The sequence below is a fragment of the Thermobia domestica genome, chromosome 5, assembly GCF_964235325.1.
Source record: "Thermobia domestica chromosome 5, izTheDome1.hap1.1, whole genome shotgun sequence".
In the NCBI taxonomy this organism is placed as follows: domain Eukaryota; kingdom Metazoa; phylum Arthropoda; class Insecta; order Zygentoma; family Lepismatidae; genus Thermobia; species Thermobia domestica.
The window spans coordinates 293,565,148-293,581,901 of record NC_137458.1 but is presented as its reverse complement, the minus strand read 5'-3'; the positions used below and the strand labels follow the sequence as shown (position 1 = coordinate 293,581,901).

Here is a 16,754-nt window from a genome sequence, read left to right as displayed (position 1 = left end):
TTACCTACAGGAGATTTGTTTATTTGTTCGTTATTTAGTGATCTTCCCTTTTAGTTAAAGGTTAGATACAGTTTTCGAAAGAGAAAGTGGATTTTTAAAAACCCGAGTCCTATATTTCATTGCAATTGTTTTCTATTTTAAAATTAGAATGAAAAATAAACATAATGATTTACCACGGGGGAAAATCAGTGATCGAGCTTTTTTTCCTCTGTAAGAAGATCAGTAATCACATAAAAATACCACGGTATTTTACATTTACAAATAATAATAGTAATAATTATATATATATATATATATATATATATATATATATATATATATATATATATATATGGGTGTGCCGCGAGTATTCAAGTTACACCTGTAGTGTGCCGCAACTTGAAAAAGGTTGGGAAACGCTGTACTAGAGCCTTGTATTCTCTGTCTTCCTTTTCTGCATCGAACGATGAGAAAATATACTCTGCACTAAAATTTCGAACGTTGCTCTCATTTGTTCAACAGTTTCTTCTTGTGAATAGCAACGGTGAAGGAATTAAAAAACTCAGTGCATTTGTAAGGGAATACTTTAGCGGAGACTTCTGTTGCAGTTTGGAAACAAAAAACTGATAGCATTCACGAACTTGTTTACGAAAACACAGCATTTTCTTTTCACTAACCTCTGTACATTTCCTTACTGCTGATCTAGTTGTATACCCAAGGTCAATTTCCTTAATAGTACTGAATTAACATAAATGTTTTCATTTTTCTCCATAACATCAATCTTACCCTGTCCATCGTTTCTTCTGTAACGAAGCGTGACTTCAATAATTTTAATAACTGAGTGAGGATGCCATGCACAAATGAAGTCAGAGGTGTCTGTCTGATATTCGGTCAAGAAATACCACAGTCCTCAGCTAGGGATTGGAAGAAAAAGAAAAAGAAAAAAAGCTAATTTTGCAAGGAGCAATTTTTCGTTCAAACTTTCAGCTACAGTTGAGTTCTTTGTCTGTTCCTTTAACGGTTTCAATATACGTTCTCACATCCGGTTATATTTCTTGGCTTCGCTTTGCTACTTTAGCATTTTCTACTCACCGAATGTGGCAAAATAGTAGAGGAAATAATGACGAACCTGTTATTTTAGAATACTGAGCACGCCCTGCTGGTACCATTTCGAACACGTTATACAAGGCTCTAGCAAAAGAAATCAAATTCATCCAGGTTTTTTGTATGTCAGTCTTAGAACCACCGTGAACAACGTGAAGACTACAAGAACCAAGTTCAAAAAGTCGTGGAGCATCTGTGCACGAGTGGCACAACGTTCCTCTTCAATTAGCTTTAAAAGTGTCAAGTTTATGTTTGACCCATCCATTGAAATTTGCAGAAGCTTCGATTGCTTAAGCGACTGCAATACATTCTGCAAACCATGTAGTACGTCTGTAGCTGCACTATAATCCATAAAAACAGAATTTAAATACCATGTTCTGACTCTGTTGTTGCTGTCGTCCCAGAAGTATACTCTCACATCTATTTGAGTACTTTGCGCAAAAGGATTTAAACTTTCATCAAATCCAACGACATAATGTTCGCATTCTTGCAACAAGGATTTAAGTTCATGTTGAAAATATGGACACAATCCACACACGATGATATATGACATTTTGTCCTTGTGCAATTTCATATCACTAGCAACTGCACTGTCTGGAAACATCCTAGTAAAAAAGAACAACACTATTTTCAGCACTGCGTAAAGAGTTGTGATTCATCACTGCGTTTATACACCACAAAATCTCTGCCTGTGTAACACTATCCTTCTCTTTATATTTGTCTAGGGTTGAAGTACTAGTTGGAGAGCGTGTTTTACTTGATGAGCATGTAAGAGGATCAGTGCTGGTGCCAGGTACGTCTACATGTGATGCTACCACAGGAACAACTGAACTTTCTTTAGGTTTTGTTGGGAAATGATATGTCATTATAAAAGTCTTTTAGAGTTGCTGCAAGGTTTTGACAGTTATCCGCCAGATTTTCAAATGTATTTTTATTCTTTTCCTTTTTTATAAAACTCGAATCCTAAGATTATTATAGACAGATGTTATATTTCACGAATGGAAATTATGTTTAAAAAAACAAACTTACCTGCCTCCTACATCATAGACACAGCCATTATCAATCTAAGTATACTACAAACAAATGACTGATGAGTTGCGTTCTAAACAAAAGAATGGCGAAATGCGATTTTGTGAATGATTACATTGGAACTTTCAAATCTACATGCGGTGACACAAAGTGTTCACCTCAAGCAAATAAGCATAATAACTGTCAAAAACGTAAATTCAAATTTCCCGACTTTTCTCGCGAATTCCCGAAAAATCCCCGATTTCCCGACCAATTTTTTAATTTAAGACGAATTAGCGACTTTTCCGATTTTCCCGACTTCTAGACACCCTGGGTCCAGTAATGAGAGCTAAATAAAGACTTGTTTAATAACAGTGGATAAGCAAACACGAAACTAACCAAAGAATTGCTATTTGAGCTACAGAATAAATTTTATAAGGGATCTTTATGTTCAAACAAACAAACAAACAAACAAACACACACACACACACACACATATATATATATATATATATATATATATATATATATATATAATGATCCTTCTCCCCAAAGAGCAACTGTAGGATCAGAATTTTCAGGAAAGTTTCAATATTCTGTTTCAGTCAATTTAAATAAATAAATAAAATAACAATCAGACTAGCTCTAAAAAAGTACTAGTTCTAAAAATGTACTAAATAAGAAAATTACAATTAATTACTTTATAGATATTTAAATTTCCCGCAAATTCCATAAGAAAAATAGGACACCGAAAGAATTTTGTATATACAAGAATTTAAAGGTATGACTTAACATAGATTTGAGAGAGGCGATACTACAGCTGCCTATTCCAATTCTATTAACTTCGATTTATAGAATTTTATTCTGTTCAATTTCTAAAAAGTTATTGTGTGTTTATCATAATCACCCTTATATGTTTTCTGCCACTATTGCTGCAACTGAGAAGCTTCCCACGGTCTTCCACTAACCTCTTCGTCTCCACGTACGATCTTTCTCTTTTGATACCGTCCATCAACCGTAACCTCCTTCGTCCCTCCCTCTCTTTCCTGCCACCATACATTCTAACACGTACCTCATGATACAGTTTCTTGTTAGCCAATCATAACCAGTTTCTCTTTTTCTTTTCAATTACATAAAACATTGTTCTCCCCCCCCTCTCATTTGTTTTCCGCTCGATTCAGCTAAATCTCTCCATTCTTCTCTATAACCACATTTCAAGCTTTCAGGTTTTTTTTCTTTTTCATCGCTTTTGCGTAATGTCCATGTTTCCGCCCCATATAGTATAATACTCCATACGAAGCATTTTATACAAGTCTTTTTCTCAACTCTTTACTCAAGGGCTTACAAAATAGACTTTTCTTCTTCCTAAATGCTCCTTTCGTCATTCCTATTCTTGGTTACGTTCGCACTTCATATAATCACTAGAAACACTACCCACGTATCAAAAATTAGTCACCTGTTTTACTTCTATATTTGGCATACTATTATTTTACACTTACATTTAACAGAAATAATACTATGTAATTTCGCATAATTAATAAATATTATACATGTTAAATTTTAAATACCGGTAATAGCTAAGTAGCATTACACGAAAATTATTAATAATAATAACTATACTTATCTATTAGTTGTTTTAACATTATTACAATTTTCGTACAAATTTGCTAAATGTTTTTAAAGTTATATCGCACGGAATACTAAAATGTAAAAATAACGTTAAATGGCAACACTAAGTAACAAAATTAGTTAAACTGACTGATTCAGACTTGCTTTATTGGGCGCCTGTGCTTAAATTATCGAATTATCTCAACAAATAAGCAAAACGGAAAAAAAACATCCTAAAGCCTGTCTACGGGTATTAAGTAAGGATGCGATCGACAATCTTTAACTCACGACCTTCCTTAACGATCGTGTGAGAAGTGACTTGTCCTTACGGCAGGTTGAAATTTTCTGCTGTCCTTATTTGAATTCTGACTTGGAAGAAATAGAAGTAGTTTCTATTTTCTCCTGGACTTGCATACAACTATCAATCAGGCAAGAGTAGCGCCTGACGATATTAAACTTTATTTTTCGCTGTCATTTCAAAACATGGCTACCTGGACAAGGAAAGCATCGATCGAAATAAAAATGAACGGTTAGGATAAAGGAGACGGTGATGAGAAATGAATGAAATAGTGGAATGAAGAAAGCGGGAGAATCCCGTGAAAACCCACGAGCACGGTGTTTGTTCACCACAAAGTCCACTCGGCGCGAGCTGGGATCGAACCAGGACCCCAAGCATCGGAGGTGAACGCTCTACCACTGAGCCACCGCGCCCCCCGAAGCATTAATCGAATTAATAGAGTCATACGAATAATGATTTTTTGTATAACGTAAAGCACGCTTTATATTATTAAAAAACTGCAAGAACAGAGGCCTTAGAGAAGGTATGCAATGAAGTAAGGATGTCCACCCGAACACTACAGTCATGAACAAATTTAATTACATCTTTTAGAAGATTAAAAATAGGCGATTTAAGTATAGATGTGCAATCTGTTTACCAAACGATAATGTAATGTGTTTAAAAAAAGAAACAATAAGAGTTAATTGTCATCAGTGCTGTGTGTCCTTCGCGCAATTTTAGGGAACAGTTCTAGAATGCTGGCGCAATACAAAAAAATCTATATGTAGTGCATGAGAGACCTCCCCTTCCCCCGGAACGACATAAGTTTACTTTATGGGGTATGTGGGTATCTTTTGTGGATAGACAGCTGAGCGGATACGCTCAATATCTAAACTAGAAATTTTCTTTTCCTCATTTATTTTAGCTTTCCGTGTCTGATAACTGCCACATCTGGTCAAGCCATTTGATTTTCAGTTCTACAATTTTGTTGATGCAAGGATCTAGAAACCTTTTTTTCAGCTGATACAGACTCCCTCATGTCCGTATCTTGCTTCCAAATTTTCGGAGTTACTAATTTCAGTAATAGTCCATTCTGTAGGAACGAGGATCTTCTGCAAGTAGTACATTATCCAACACTAAAAATACGGACTTAAAATTTCCTATGCATTATTGCTGCGAAGAATCCACTCCCTGACGCAGCAGTTCCTCTTTTATCTTTTTTTTTTTTTTTTTTTTTTTAATCTGGTGGGGGGCTTTTGTGCCAACAATAGAGTAGATATCGCTGCTATGGCTATTTCATCCTCTTCGGATGAACTCATATAGCGAAATATATATTTAAAAAAAAATAATAATAATAATATTTACGATTACGGCATTGCTCATTGCCCTGTACATAACACACTCTTCAAGCGTTTTTCGTCTGTTTAATACAGCGGCCACGAAAGGCTCTGCTGGTAAAACCTACCTAGTTTTAAGGAGAGTCTGAGACCCCTACATCACGTCAGGATAAAAGAAATTGCATCGAAGTTTGAGTTAAGCAACACTGTCAAGTTGTAAACTAGGTTGAAGAACTTAGTTCAGGTTCATGTGAGACGGACTTAAGCAAAATCCCATTTTCCCCCTGCTTTCCAAGTTAAGTGCCATTTTTCCTGATATTTCCCGGGATTTTCTCGGATTTCCCTGATTTCAAGATTTGTAAGAACCCTTTGATACTGAATAGGTACTATTTCTCATCTAGCATCGATTTTCATATCTTAAAAAAAATCTCGAATATAAGCATGAAAATTTATCCTGAAACATAATATCTTATTCAACTCGTTTGACCTATGTCTCATCTTCAAATTTCTCTTTCATTACACGCTATTAATATTTGTTGAAATGTGGCTTACCTTAATATTTAGAGGAGGAAGACGAAGATCGGACTCCGTGAGTAACAGCAAGGCCTTTCCATCTATCCGATGCTGGTCGCAGAAAAGACGAACGTATTCGTCATGACCATTGGTGCGAAGCCAATGGCCAACATCATCTACTGACCATTCCCATACTGGAGGCATTATTTCAGTCAGCTGGAAAATCATATATGGATTAGATAATACCAGAATGTAATGGAAACATGATCATACCACAAAATTACACAATGAGTGCTTTCGCTTAAATGCTTCATCAGATAGGGGGGGAAGTGAAGCAGAAGGGAGGAAACATGAGAACAGAGAAAAATCTGAGAAGTATCCAGGTGGGCGCCATGTTGGAATACAGGGTTACGTGATCATATAATAGTGTTACCAGGCAGTAATTAGATGCTATTTAGAGAAGGAAGATAACATTAACGGGTAACTGGATCGGCAAGAATGAAGAAGACTGCAGAAAAAAAGAACTGAAAAAGATAAAAAGGAAAAAGGATTGAAAAATGAATTTAATGAAGAAATTAATACAAGAATGTTAAATAAATAACAATTAATTTTATAAATGTAATAATATAAAAAGTATGACAATATAATAATAATAATAAATGAAAAATTCGGCAGACTGAAAGTACACTGATACTTTGGAATCCGAACTTAATTTGTTTCAGAACTCCGCTCGAATTTCAATACAATTTTTCGGTAGTAACATGTTCCTGGATCCCATGAACTCGAATTTTCAAAATGACTTTAACAATAAATACACTGAATTGTAACGTAAAGTATAGTATACTAACAAATAATATCTGAATAAAAAGTAAATTAATAAAATTAAAAATATAAAAACCTGTTTTTACCTGCCTTAAAAAGGAATTACTATACCACAAAAGAGAGAGAATATAGCCTGGAAGGCGAATCAACTTCTAGAATATGATTAGGCAATCGCGTTTCTGAGGAACAATGTGCTAGGTTTTCGGATTCTGGAGCAAAGTTGTAACATACCGATCTTATCGGTAACGACACATTGTAGTTGCACGTGGTTTGAATAAGTTATGTTCAATCTGTAATTATACGTGTTATGTTTAATTTGCTATTATACGTGTTGCGTATGAATTTATTGTCGATAGTCCCTTTTATTCAATGTCTAATACTGTTATGATCGTTATTTTGATGGTGTACGTAATCTTTATCTGCGCCATAAACATAGTATATGTTATTGTCCCTAGAAGTTTAGTAGGCCTCAGCTTAAATTAATTCGGTAATGCTATGTAATGAATATTTTCTGTCCTGCAAGTGTTTATTTACAATATAAACATGCTGTCATTATTGCCCCCGTATATTGTATAGCTGCAGACCATATTAGTGGAGAGAAAACTTATTCAATAATTAGTACGTACTAGAGACCTGCACGGGCCGAATATATATAGTGCCTGAATGCCCATTTGGATATATTTCATTTGTCATTACTTTGATGTGGTTTCGTGGCTGAATTGAGTAATTCAATATTATGGCCATACAGAGCGATGCCTCATATCTGCCACTGTTTTCTTATAATCCTGAAATAGAGAAAACGCTTAACTGTGGGATACAGAAAGGGGGATATTATCGCTCATTGAACCAATATATTTAACAGGACAGCTTGCATATTAATTAAGAGTTAGAGAATACAATGTTGTTCAGGAGGAGAATTGTAATTTTACTTATGTGCCATTTCCTTTATAACCATGTCTCAGATGACCATAATGAAAGGCGATCAGTCTGTAATATCGTAGATATACTGCATATATTACTGCAATGAGGTGTTTTGAACAGAAAAGTTTTTTTCACTTACTTTCGTTCTTTTTCAATACAAACAAGCAAATTTAGAATTTTCTATGATTTATTTCAGTATGAGAAAATACATAAGAAATTTTGTTATAAAATTAAATACTAAAATTGTATTTCGCATGAATAGAAATGTAAATCTTCGATCATTTACAAAAATTCTTCTATACAAATATCTTTTCTTCATTCGAGTTATACTGATGTTATCCGTCTTAACCAGAATGTTGAATATTTTGTATTTCGTTATCTGAAAACAATAAAAAAAGTTAACAATAGAGAAACATTCTACTTCAGTCTTGTGTTATAATTAAAACTACTATATATATATATATATAGATAGATCGATCGATATATATATATAACTAACTAACTAACTCTATGGCCTATGGAACCCGGAGGTTCAGTGCCGCGTTCACAAAAGCTCTCCACTGACTTCTATTCTTAGCTAATTGGATCCAGTTTCTACTTTGTATTCCTATCTCTGCGAGATCCATCTTAATATTATCCTCCCATCTGCGCCTAGGTCTTCCTAATGGTCGTTTTCCTATGGGTCTACCAGTCAAGACTTTGAAAGCGTTTCTACTTTCTTCCATTCTAGCTACATGACCTGCCCCCTCCTAGACTTGACGACCCTAACAATGTTGGGTAAACCGTATAAACTATGTATATATATATATATATATATATATATATATATATATATATATATATATATATATATATATATATATATATATATAGATGAGAATATAGTAAGACACAAAAGACCTTTTACTATATGTCAGTTAAATTTTATAATTTTGTTCCTATATTTTAAAGAGAACTTCCATTTCTGGCTTTTAAAAAACAAGTACGGAAATTACTTATTAATAATTGTATATATAGTGTTGAAGAATTATTTGAACTCAAAATTGATAGTTAAAATATTTGCGTCTGTTATGCAGTGATTTTGTTTATATTATGGTATTTTATATATGTAACCCTAAAATTTTCAACTTCTATCTATTTCTGACGATTGTAATACATCTGATGTTCTCAGATGTTTCTGCAATAAAATTTATATATATATATATATATATATATATATATATATATATATATATCAGGGTGGAAAAAATCATGATTTTTTTCAAAAAAATCATTTTTGTTGATTTTTTTTATTTAAATCGATTTTTTTGATTTAAATCAAATCTTTCTCCTCGTATAATGCAAGTCGCGAACTGAAGAAAAAGCATTAGGAATTAGTATTAAATGCTAATTATGCCATTTAAGTAAAAGTATTGGGGTTGAATTTTGAATTATCCCCAATCGTTAACCTATATCAATCCCAAACAATGTTTCTTAACCCTTTTAAATTATGGCTCTTTTTAAACGTAAATTATAGACTTTCAGTTAAGCAGCTACAGCATCATCCCTATTTATCCTAGGATCATGGTACACACATCACTCTTTTTAGAATAGAACAGTTTTTGAAACGGTAATATTCACATTTCCCTATCATGTCCCTGAAGCGGTAAATTTTGAGAGTAATCGGCATTTTTTTTTACTTTAAAAAAAAAAATAATCCCCTCTTTATTCCTTTGTGTTAACGCACAGATCTCAAAATTAACTAGGAAATACTAAGGGGTGTACTGAATGTATGTACAAAATTTCATGCTTCTATCTTGAGTAGTAAGGGTGAGGAAATTATTTAACAATGAGCTAAGAACATTCCCACGATGACCCGCATGTAATATAAAAATTTCCTCAGACATCCCTATTTATCCTAGGATCATGATTTGTACAATATTCTCTTCAGAATAAAACCAATTTTTAAACGTGTCCCTTCAAATGTCTCCATAATGTATCTGGGGCGGGTAAATCACGAAAAAATGAATTTTCTGTTAAAAATATCTTTTTTTTTAAAAAAATAATAATAATAATAATACCTCTGTGGACCCCTGTTTTAAGGCAGAGATCTGACACAAATCTGAAAACTACTGAGGGGTGCACTGAGTACATGTGCAAAAGTTCAATCTTGTAGGTGCAAAAATAAGCCCGCGAAAAATATTCCTTAAATACCCCAGATTCCCGTATAAAACAGGATCTCAGATAACAGTTTCCTGCGACATCCCTATTTATCCTAGGAGCATACTACGTACATCATTTTCTTCAGAATAGAACAGCCTTTGAAACGGTACCATTCATATGTCTCCACCTGAGACAGAAAAATCACGAAAAAAGCTGTTTTTGTTAAAAATATTGTTTTTTTATTTTAATTTTATTTTTTTAACATTTTTGGCTCTCTGGACCCCGGTGTTTCCACAGAGATCTGAAAACATCTGAAAATTAAGGGGTGCACTGAACGATTATGCAAAATTTCAGTCTTCTGAATGCAAAATATAACCCGCAAAATGCCAAATAATAATAATAATACACATAACAAAAAAATCATTTCTTTAAATTTGACGTCATCACACACTATGCCTCAACGCAGAAAGGCGTGAAAGCATATGTAACATGTTCTAGAATGCCTCCAGTCTTGAAGAAAACGAAGTAAAAAGCCTTATTGGTACTTTTTTAATCGAATAATGAAGATTCTACCCTATCACCTAAAAATATAATATAATTTAAATAGAATAATTTAATTATATAATTTAAAAGGTTAAGCATTAAGGAAAAAGTACAGCAACGTTTATCAAAATGATACTTTTTTCACAAAAGTTACTTATATTTGCCAGGGGCCTATTTTTAAAAACTCAGAACTAGCTTGCAGCATGAAATACGTAAATTTCGCCTAAAGTTATTAAACAAAGAACAAAAATGGAGAGAGGATAGGACCCCTCTAAATACACCCTATTATCTAGGAACAAACAAACAGACACGCACAAAAAAAGAATTTTCGTCTTAAATATCGATAGTAATTTCCCCGTTGGAATAGTTAACGATCTTAAAACCCAATGTTACGAAAAGAAGAAAACAGGATTGCTCCGTTACCTGTTCAAAACGGGATTTTCCCTAATCATCCTCTGCATGACATTTGTTTTCATACTATACTGTACATTTGAGTCTCATTGTATTATGATTATCAATTTCCATAATCGAAATAACAAAACAGAAACGGGATTTTACTTATTTTCACTTTAAATTAATTTATTTATTTAGGAATTCGATTTAAATCAACGATTTTTATTAAAAAAATCAAGTGATTTAAATCAGACTGATTTAAATCAATCCACCCTGATATATATATATATATATATATATATATATATATATATATATATATATATATATACACCTTATTCTAGAAGTAAATTCTTTACAAGCGGTTGGAGGATGTATGTATGTTTTTTTATTTATTTATTTATTATTTTTTTTTATTTATTTATTTATTTTTTTTTTTTTGCTTGTTACTTAAAATGTTTTGCAAATAACTTCAATGACTTTTGAAACTGTTTGTCTTCAGTAGAGCATATACAGATCACAGTGAGAAATAAAGATAAAAGCTGCTTCCTTGTAGTAATACCCGAAAAGATCTTAAATAATATATATAAAAAGGAAAACGACTAAAACTAATTTCTTTCATTTAGACACTGCTGGTATGAATAGAAAGCTTGCAATAGTAAGGTGTTTGTAGATGACTGTCAATTAGAATTGAAATATTATTAGCAGTTCGAATTTTGGAGCATAATGAATAAATCGAAAATTTATGATGAAATCTTCATTTATCAAGCAAGAAACAAAATAGTTTAAAACCCGGCAATTCAAATTAACTTCCTGCCATTCTGTCAGTTCCCCCGTGTAGGCCTAATCCAGGACCGTCATCTATCGAAGATTAGCTGTACAAAATAATTCGTTCAATTATTCCATATAATCTCTTTCATCATGGATAACTAATGGTGCTGGTGTAGTTTGGTGCACCACATTTTGGAATATTTACACCTAAAATGTAATAGTTTGCATGAAAAGATATGCTTATAAGGAATAAATTTCTACACGCGACAGAATTAAATACAAAGTAATACAGTTGTATTTTAGCTTTAGATGTGTAGGATTACTAGTGTAAAATCATTACAAGTACTTTACGACGGATAAAACAAGTGGGTGCATATGAAAGATGACCATTAGATGCTACTTTCCATCGCCGATATATTTGTGCACAATGTACAATATACTTTATGTTTACAAGTAGAGCTTTCTAGTATGAAGCTATGACACGTACTACTGAAACTCGTATCACTATGAAACCAAACTTTTTTTCACCATCCTTTCTTACGCGCCTCCTGCCTTCGGATGCACTCCCGCACTACAGCAGGGGCCCACCAGCTTTGCCTTAATAGCATTCGTGCTTTTGAGCGGCCACCTAGCACAGGTTTGTTTGTGTTTTTTGCACTGTAGCTTTCAGGTCACACATTCGGAAGCCGTATCTATAAGCGAAACGTAAAATAATGCTACATTTTCAACAATTATTTATGATGGCACCCTTAAATTTTATCTATGCAAAGTGAAATATTTTTATGTCGCCCAGCAGAAACCTTTTAAGGAATAATAAGAAGTAGATTAGTGAAGAAATTATATTTTTCAATTCTTTCTAGTGGTGCGCTAAAAGTAAACCAGTACGCGGTTTCACCATGATATATATAATTACGGTAAGTCTTAATGGAATCTAACCCAATTTTTCTTGTAAATCTTACAGTGCAAACCTTCCTCAGTTGACCTTAATGAGAACCAGTCGAATGCACGACACGTATATACAGATAAGAATGCCTATTCATACTTGCAAACTAACTCTGTGCCCTGTTATTCGGCAGAAGCGAAGAAATATTGAAGTGAAGATTTTCTTTTGAAAGTGTGCACGTTTACTTTATGGGTTGCACACAAAGTACGGGTAGCAGGCTAACCTAGATTTGATGCCACACATAATAGTCTATCGCTAACAATTAGGTCTGCATCTACGCAGTGCTCGGAACCGGATTAAAATCAACAATTAAGACCTTGATTAGTTCTTTTATTGGGCCAGAAAGATAAATCGCAGCAAAATGTACATTTCAGTAAGTGTTGGTTCTTGCTCAGTGGATACTAATCTACGCAATTTCTCCACTATAAATACACATTATTTATACTCAATCAAATATAGCGATTACGTATCTAAATTACTATTGTCCTATTTACTTTTGTTCAATTATGACGAGTATAATTATTGTGACTGCAGCAAATCACAAACATGAACATTAACTCCTGTAATGACAAATCCAATAACAAACAAAAATAAGAGTTTTCTTACCAGAGCTTTGTCGTTTCTGCTTAATGGGTAACTTTCACATCACATGATAATACGTCTTTACAGTCTATTTTACGCCTCATTAACGACCGTCCAGTAAATATCTTTGGCATACACAGATCAAGTGTAAAGGAACGCCCACTAAATCGCAATAGTAGTTTCCTATTACGATCTCCTTCTTTCACTTAATATGAAATATTTCTTTTTTCTTTCCATCTGACACTACATTGCACTTGCAACTTACAACTTGTAAATATTTCCGTCTTGTCTTCTGCTACCTAGATTTACGGAAGAAAAAAGGAAGGTCAATGTCACTCGCGCAAGCGCTGCATGTGAAAATCCTTACACTTCGTAACACAGATTGCAATTAAGTTGTGTGATTTCTTCTTACATTTCTCTCTTTAACGCTGTACGCAGTCATTGACCCCGGAAGCTAATAATTTTCAGTTGTACGGTACTCGTAGTTGCGCAGATTTCAATTGTTTATAAAGCTACAAAGTACAAACTACACCTCAATTCCTTTGTTTTTATTACGCCGATGTCGTTGTGATTTGTGACTAATGTCGCTACTTGCATTTATTTGGCTCTTTGCCAGCCGAAGTCATTAGATTTGCCTTTTCAATATCGAATTTGTTGTCGTTTCTGCTTACTTTTACCACAGACAAAGTAATAAAATAACTTATTTTCTCTGTGCTTTTACATTAATTTTTTCACAAGATGGCAGTGGCAGGCTTGACAAAGTAGATAAGTTTTCTTGAATACGAGACTTCCCTTAAGAACCAACACTGGGCTTAATACTACTTATGAAAGACAACATGCTAGCGAGTCACAATTAACAATTTCTAATAGTAAACATCCACGCTCGAATAGATACCGCTAGCTGTGCTGCCTGACGCCAATAGATATCGCTGTCAAACAGGCGCCTTAAGATTTAAAAGTGATGTATTATTACTAATTTTTAAATATATACACTATTTCAAAATAGGATAAGAATGTAATCATATGTAGATTTGAGCATCAACATTTGTGGATTTCTACAGTAATATAATAATAATAATTATAATAGGTATTATGCTATTATTGCCAGATCATTTGCTGCAACTGTGAAGCTTTCCTGCACCACGGTCTTCCGCTAACCTCTTCGTCTTCATGTGTTGCATTTATTATTATTATTATTATTATTATTATTATTATTATTATTATTATTATTATTATTATTATTATTATTATTATTGTTATTATTATTAAGTATTCTGCCTTTTGGCAGGTCCTGGGACTAATGTGGATTTTTCATTTTTATTTATTTATTTATTTATTTATTTTTTTCAATTTTTAGATTTGGGCCTGGAAATGTTTCTTCCACTTTTGTCGATCTTTAGCTTCCTCTTTTAACTCCCAATATTTTCTCCTATCTTTCAAATCATCGATCAGCTGTGTTCTTCTTCTTCCTATTCCTCGCTTCCCTTCCATCTTTCCTTCTATGACGGTGTGAAGAAGACAATTTCTTCGCAAGATGTGTCCAATCCAATTGGCCTTTCTATGAAGGATGGTGGCTAGAAGTGTCTTCTACTCTCCTATCTGTTTTAAAACATCTTCGTTTGTTGCTCTCTCTCTCTCTATCGGTCCATTGTATCTTCTCCATCTTCCTCCAACACCACATTTCAGAGCTCTCTAAGTATTTCTTCTCTAACTTCCGCAATGCCCAAGTCTCTGAACAAGTCCAATTCTCCATATATAGCACTTGACCAACTTCTTGTTAAGTCCAATATTGAGCCTGCTAGTTAAGAGTGATCTTTTCTTGTTGAATGCTTCTTTAGCTATGGCAATTGTTGACCTGATCTCTTTGGTGCAGTAAGCGTCTCTCGTCAAAATACTTCCCAGATACTTAAAATTATCGACCTCTTCAAGTTCTCTTTGTTCTACTCTGATCCGTAAGAGCGTGTTTCCACGGGATATTCTCATGACTTTCGACTTTTCGATGTTAATTTCCATTCCATACAGTTTTCCAGTGTCAACTATTTTGTCAATCATCTCCTGTAGTCCTCTTCGGTTTTAGCTATTATAACCGTATCATCTGCATACCTGATCTTGTTAATGATCTGTCCTCCAATCTTGGAATCTCCAATTCCCATTAATGCTTCCTTCATTAAACATTCACTGTAAATGTTGAATAATCGGGACGACAAACTACATCCTTGTCTGACTCCTCTTCCAATCTCCACAGTATTGGTTCTCCTTCATTCAAGCTCAACTTCACTCGTTGTTCTATGTACAGGTTCTGAATGAGTCGTCGATCTCTCCAGTTGACTCATATTTCTTTAAGTATTTTCAGAAGTTTCGTCCAATTGACTCGGTCGAAAGCTTTTCGCCAGTCGATGAAGCACAAACACAACTGTTGCTTTACTTTAAGAATTCTTTCTGATATAATTCTCATCAATCCAATAGCATCTCTGGTGCCTTTTCCTTTCCCGAATCCAAATTGATCTTCTTCTAACCTTTCATCTATTTTACTTTCCAGCCGCCCGCTCAGAATTGCTACAATGATCTTTCCAGTGTGGGAAATCAGGCTATTTTGTGATCGCTGTACTTCTATGCTTGCTTTTTATTGGGCAATGTAATCGTTGTAACATCAAGAAAATCCTTTAGCCATTCTCCACTCAGGTAGATCTTGTTAATAAGTGAAGTCAGTACTTCCATTGCGTTATCTCCTAATCCCTTGAGTAAATCTACTGGTATGCCGTGGTCTCCAATGGTTTTCCTCCTTCGCATGTCTTTGATTGCTTGTACTACTTCACTTTTCAATATACTGCGTCCTTTTTCATCATCATCCACCTCTTCCTCTTCTTCGATCGCAATATCTTTGGGGTGGTTCTTTTGATCATACAGATCTTTTATGTATTCCTCCCAAATTCTAAGGATTCTTTGATGGTCAGTGGTTACATTACCTTCTTAATCTTCGATGCCAAACGTTCGTATACTTTTGTTAGCTTTCCTTCCTAATTCTTGTGCTTTCTGGTACACCAGATTATATCTGCTGCGCCCTTGTGGTTCCATTATTTCTTCACATATTTGCTTCATGTACTTCATGTACTTTTCTTTGGCTTTGTCCGTTTCTCTTCTCAATTCATTATTCAGCCTTCTGTATTCATTGATGTCCGTGTTTTTTGCCCTGCTGCGTTCCTCCATCTTTTTAAGCATTGCTTCAGTTATCCATGGTTTTCTCGGTGCTCTTTCCATCCTATCAGTGTTATTGTGGAGTATGTGAAGTAGAATCTATTTAACTTCTCCCCAACTATTCTCTATATTGCCACCCATAACTCCCATTGTACAGATTTTTTCCTCAATCTCTTCTTTGACATCACCGTCGATATTTCTTAGTCGCTCTAAGTTCCATTTCCGATTTCTCTTCCCATTTTTCTTGATCGACTTTAACCAGGTTTGCTCTTACACCACCAGCAGATTGTGAACCGAATCAATGTCCGCTCCTGGCAGTATCTTCACGTCGCCCTCACTATTCCTGAAACTTTGCTTCACAAGAACGTAACCGATTTGGTAGAGTTTCTTATATTGCCCATTTATGTAGTCTCCTTAGTCCTCTCCCTCTATTTCCTCCCACCATGTCATCTAAAACATCCCTCATGATACAGTTCCTTCTTAGTCAATGTCCCAACCAGTTTCTCTTCCTCTTCTTAATAATATTTAAAATTGGTCTCTTCTCTTCTACCATTTCTAACATTCTCTCATTCGCTTTCCGCTCGGCCAGCTAATTCTCTCCGTTCTTCTCCACACC

The 16,754-nt window shown here is 34.2% G+C and overlaps 1 protein-coding gene across 2 annotated transcripts in view; it reads right to left on the bottom strand.

The window, feature by feature from the left end:
- The window catches only part of LOC145686700 (sphingomyelin synthase-related protein 1-like), a 49,594-nt gene extending 35,751 nt beyond the window's left edge, over positions 1–13,843 (bottom strand). The window contains exons 1-2 of one of the 2 annotated variants that reach the window (XM_081760253.1): positions 12,968–13,843; positions 5,866–6,042 (exon numbers count right to left, since the gene is read on the bottom strand). In XM_081760253.1, the coding sequence (XP_081616379.1) occupies positions 5,866–6,030 (165 nt within the window). In that variant the 5' untranslated portion in view covers positions 6,031–6,042; positions 12,968–13,843. The remainder of the gene's footprint in view (positions 1–5,865; positions 6,043–12,967) is intronic. The other variant, XM_081760254.1, reaches the window with a different exon arrangement.
- Positions 13,844–16,754: the final 2,911 nt, after the last annotated feature.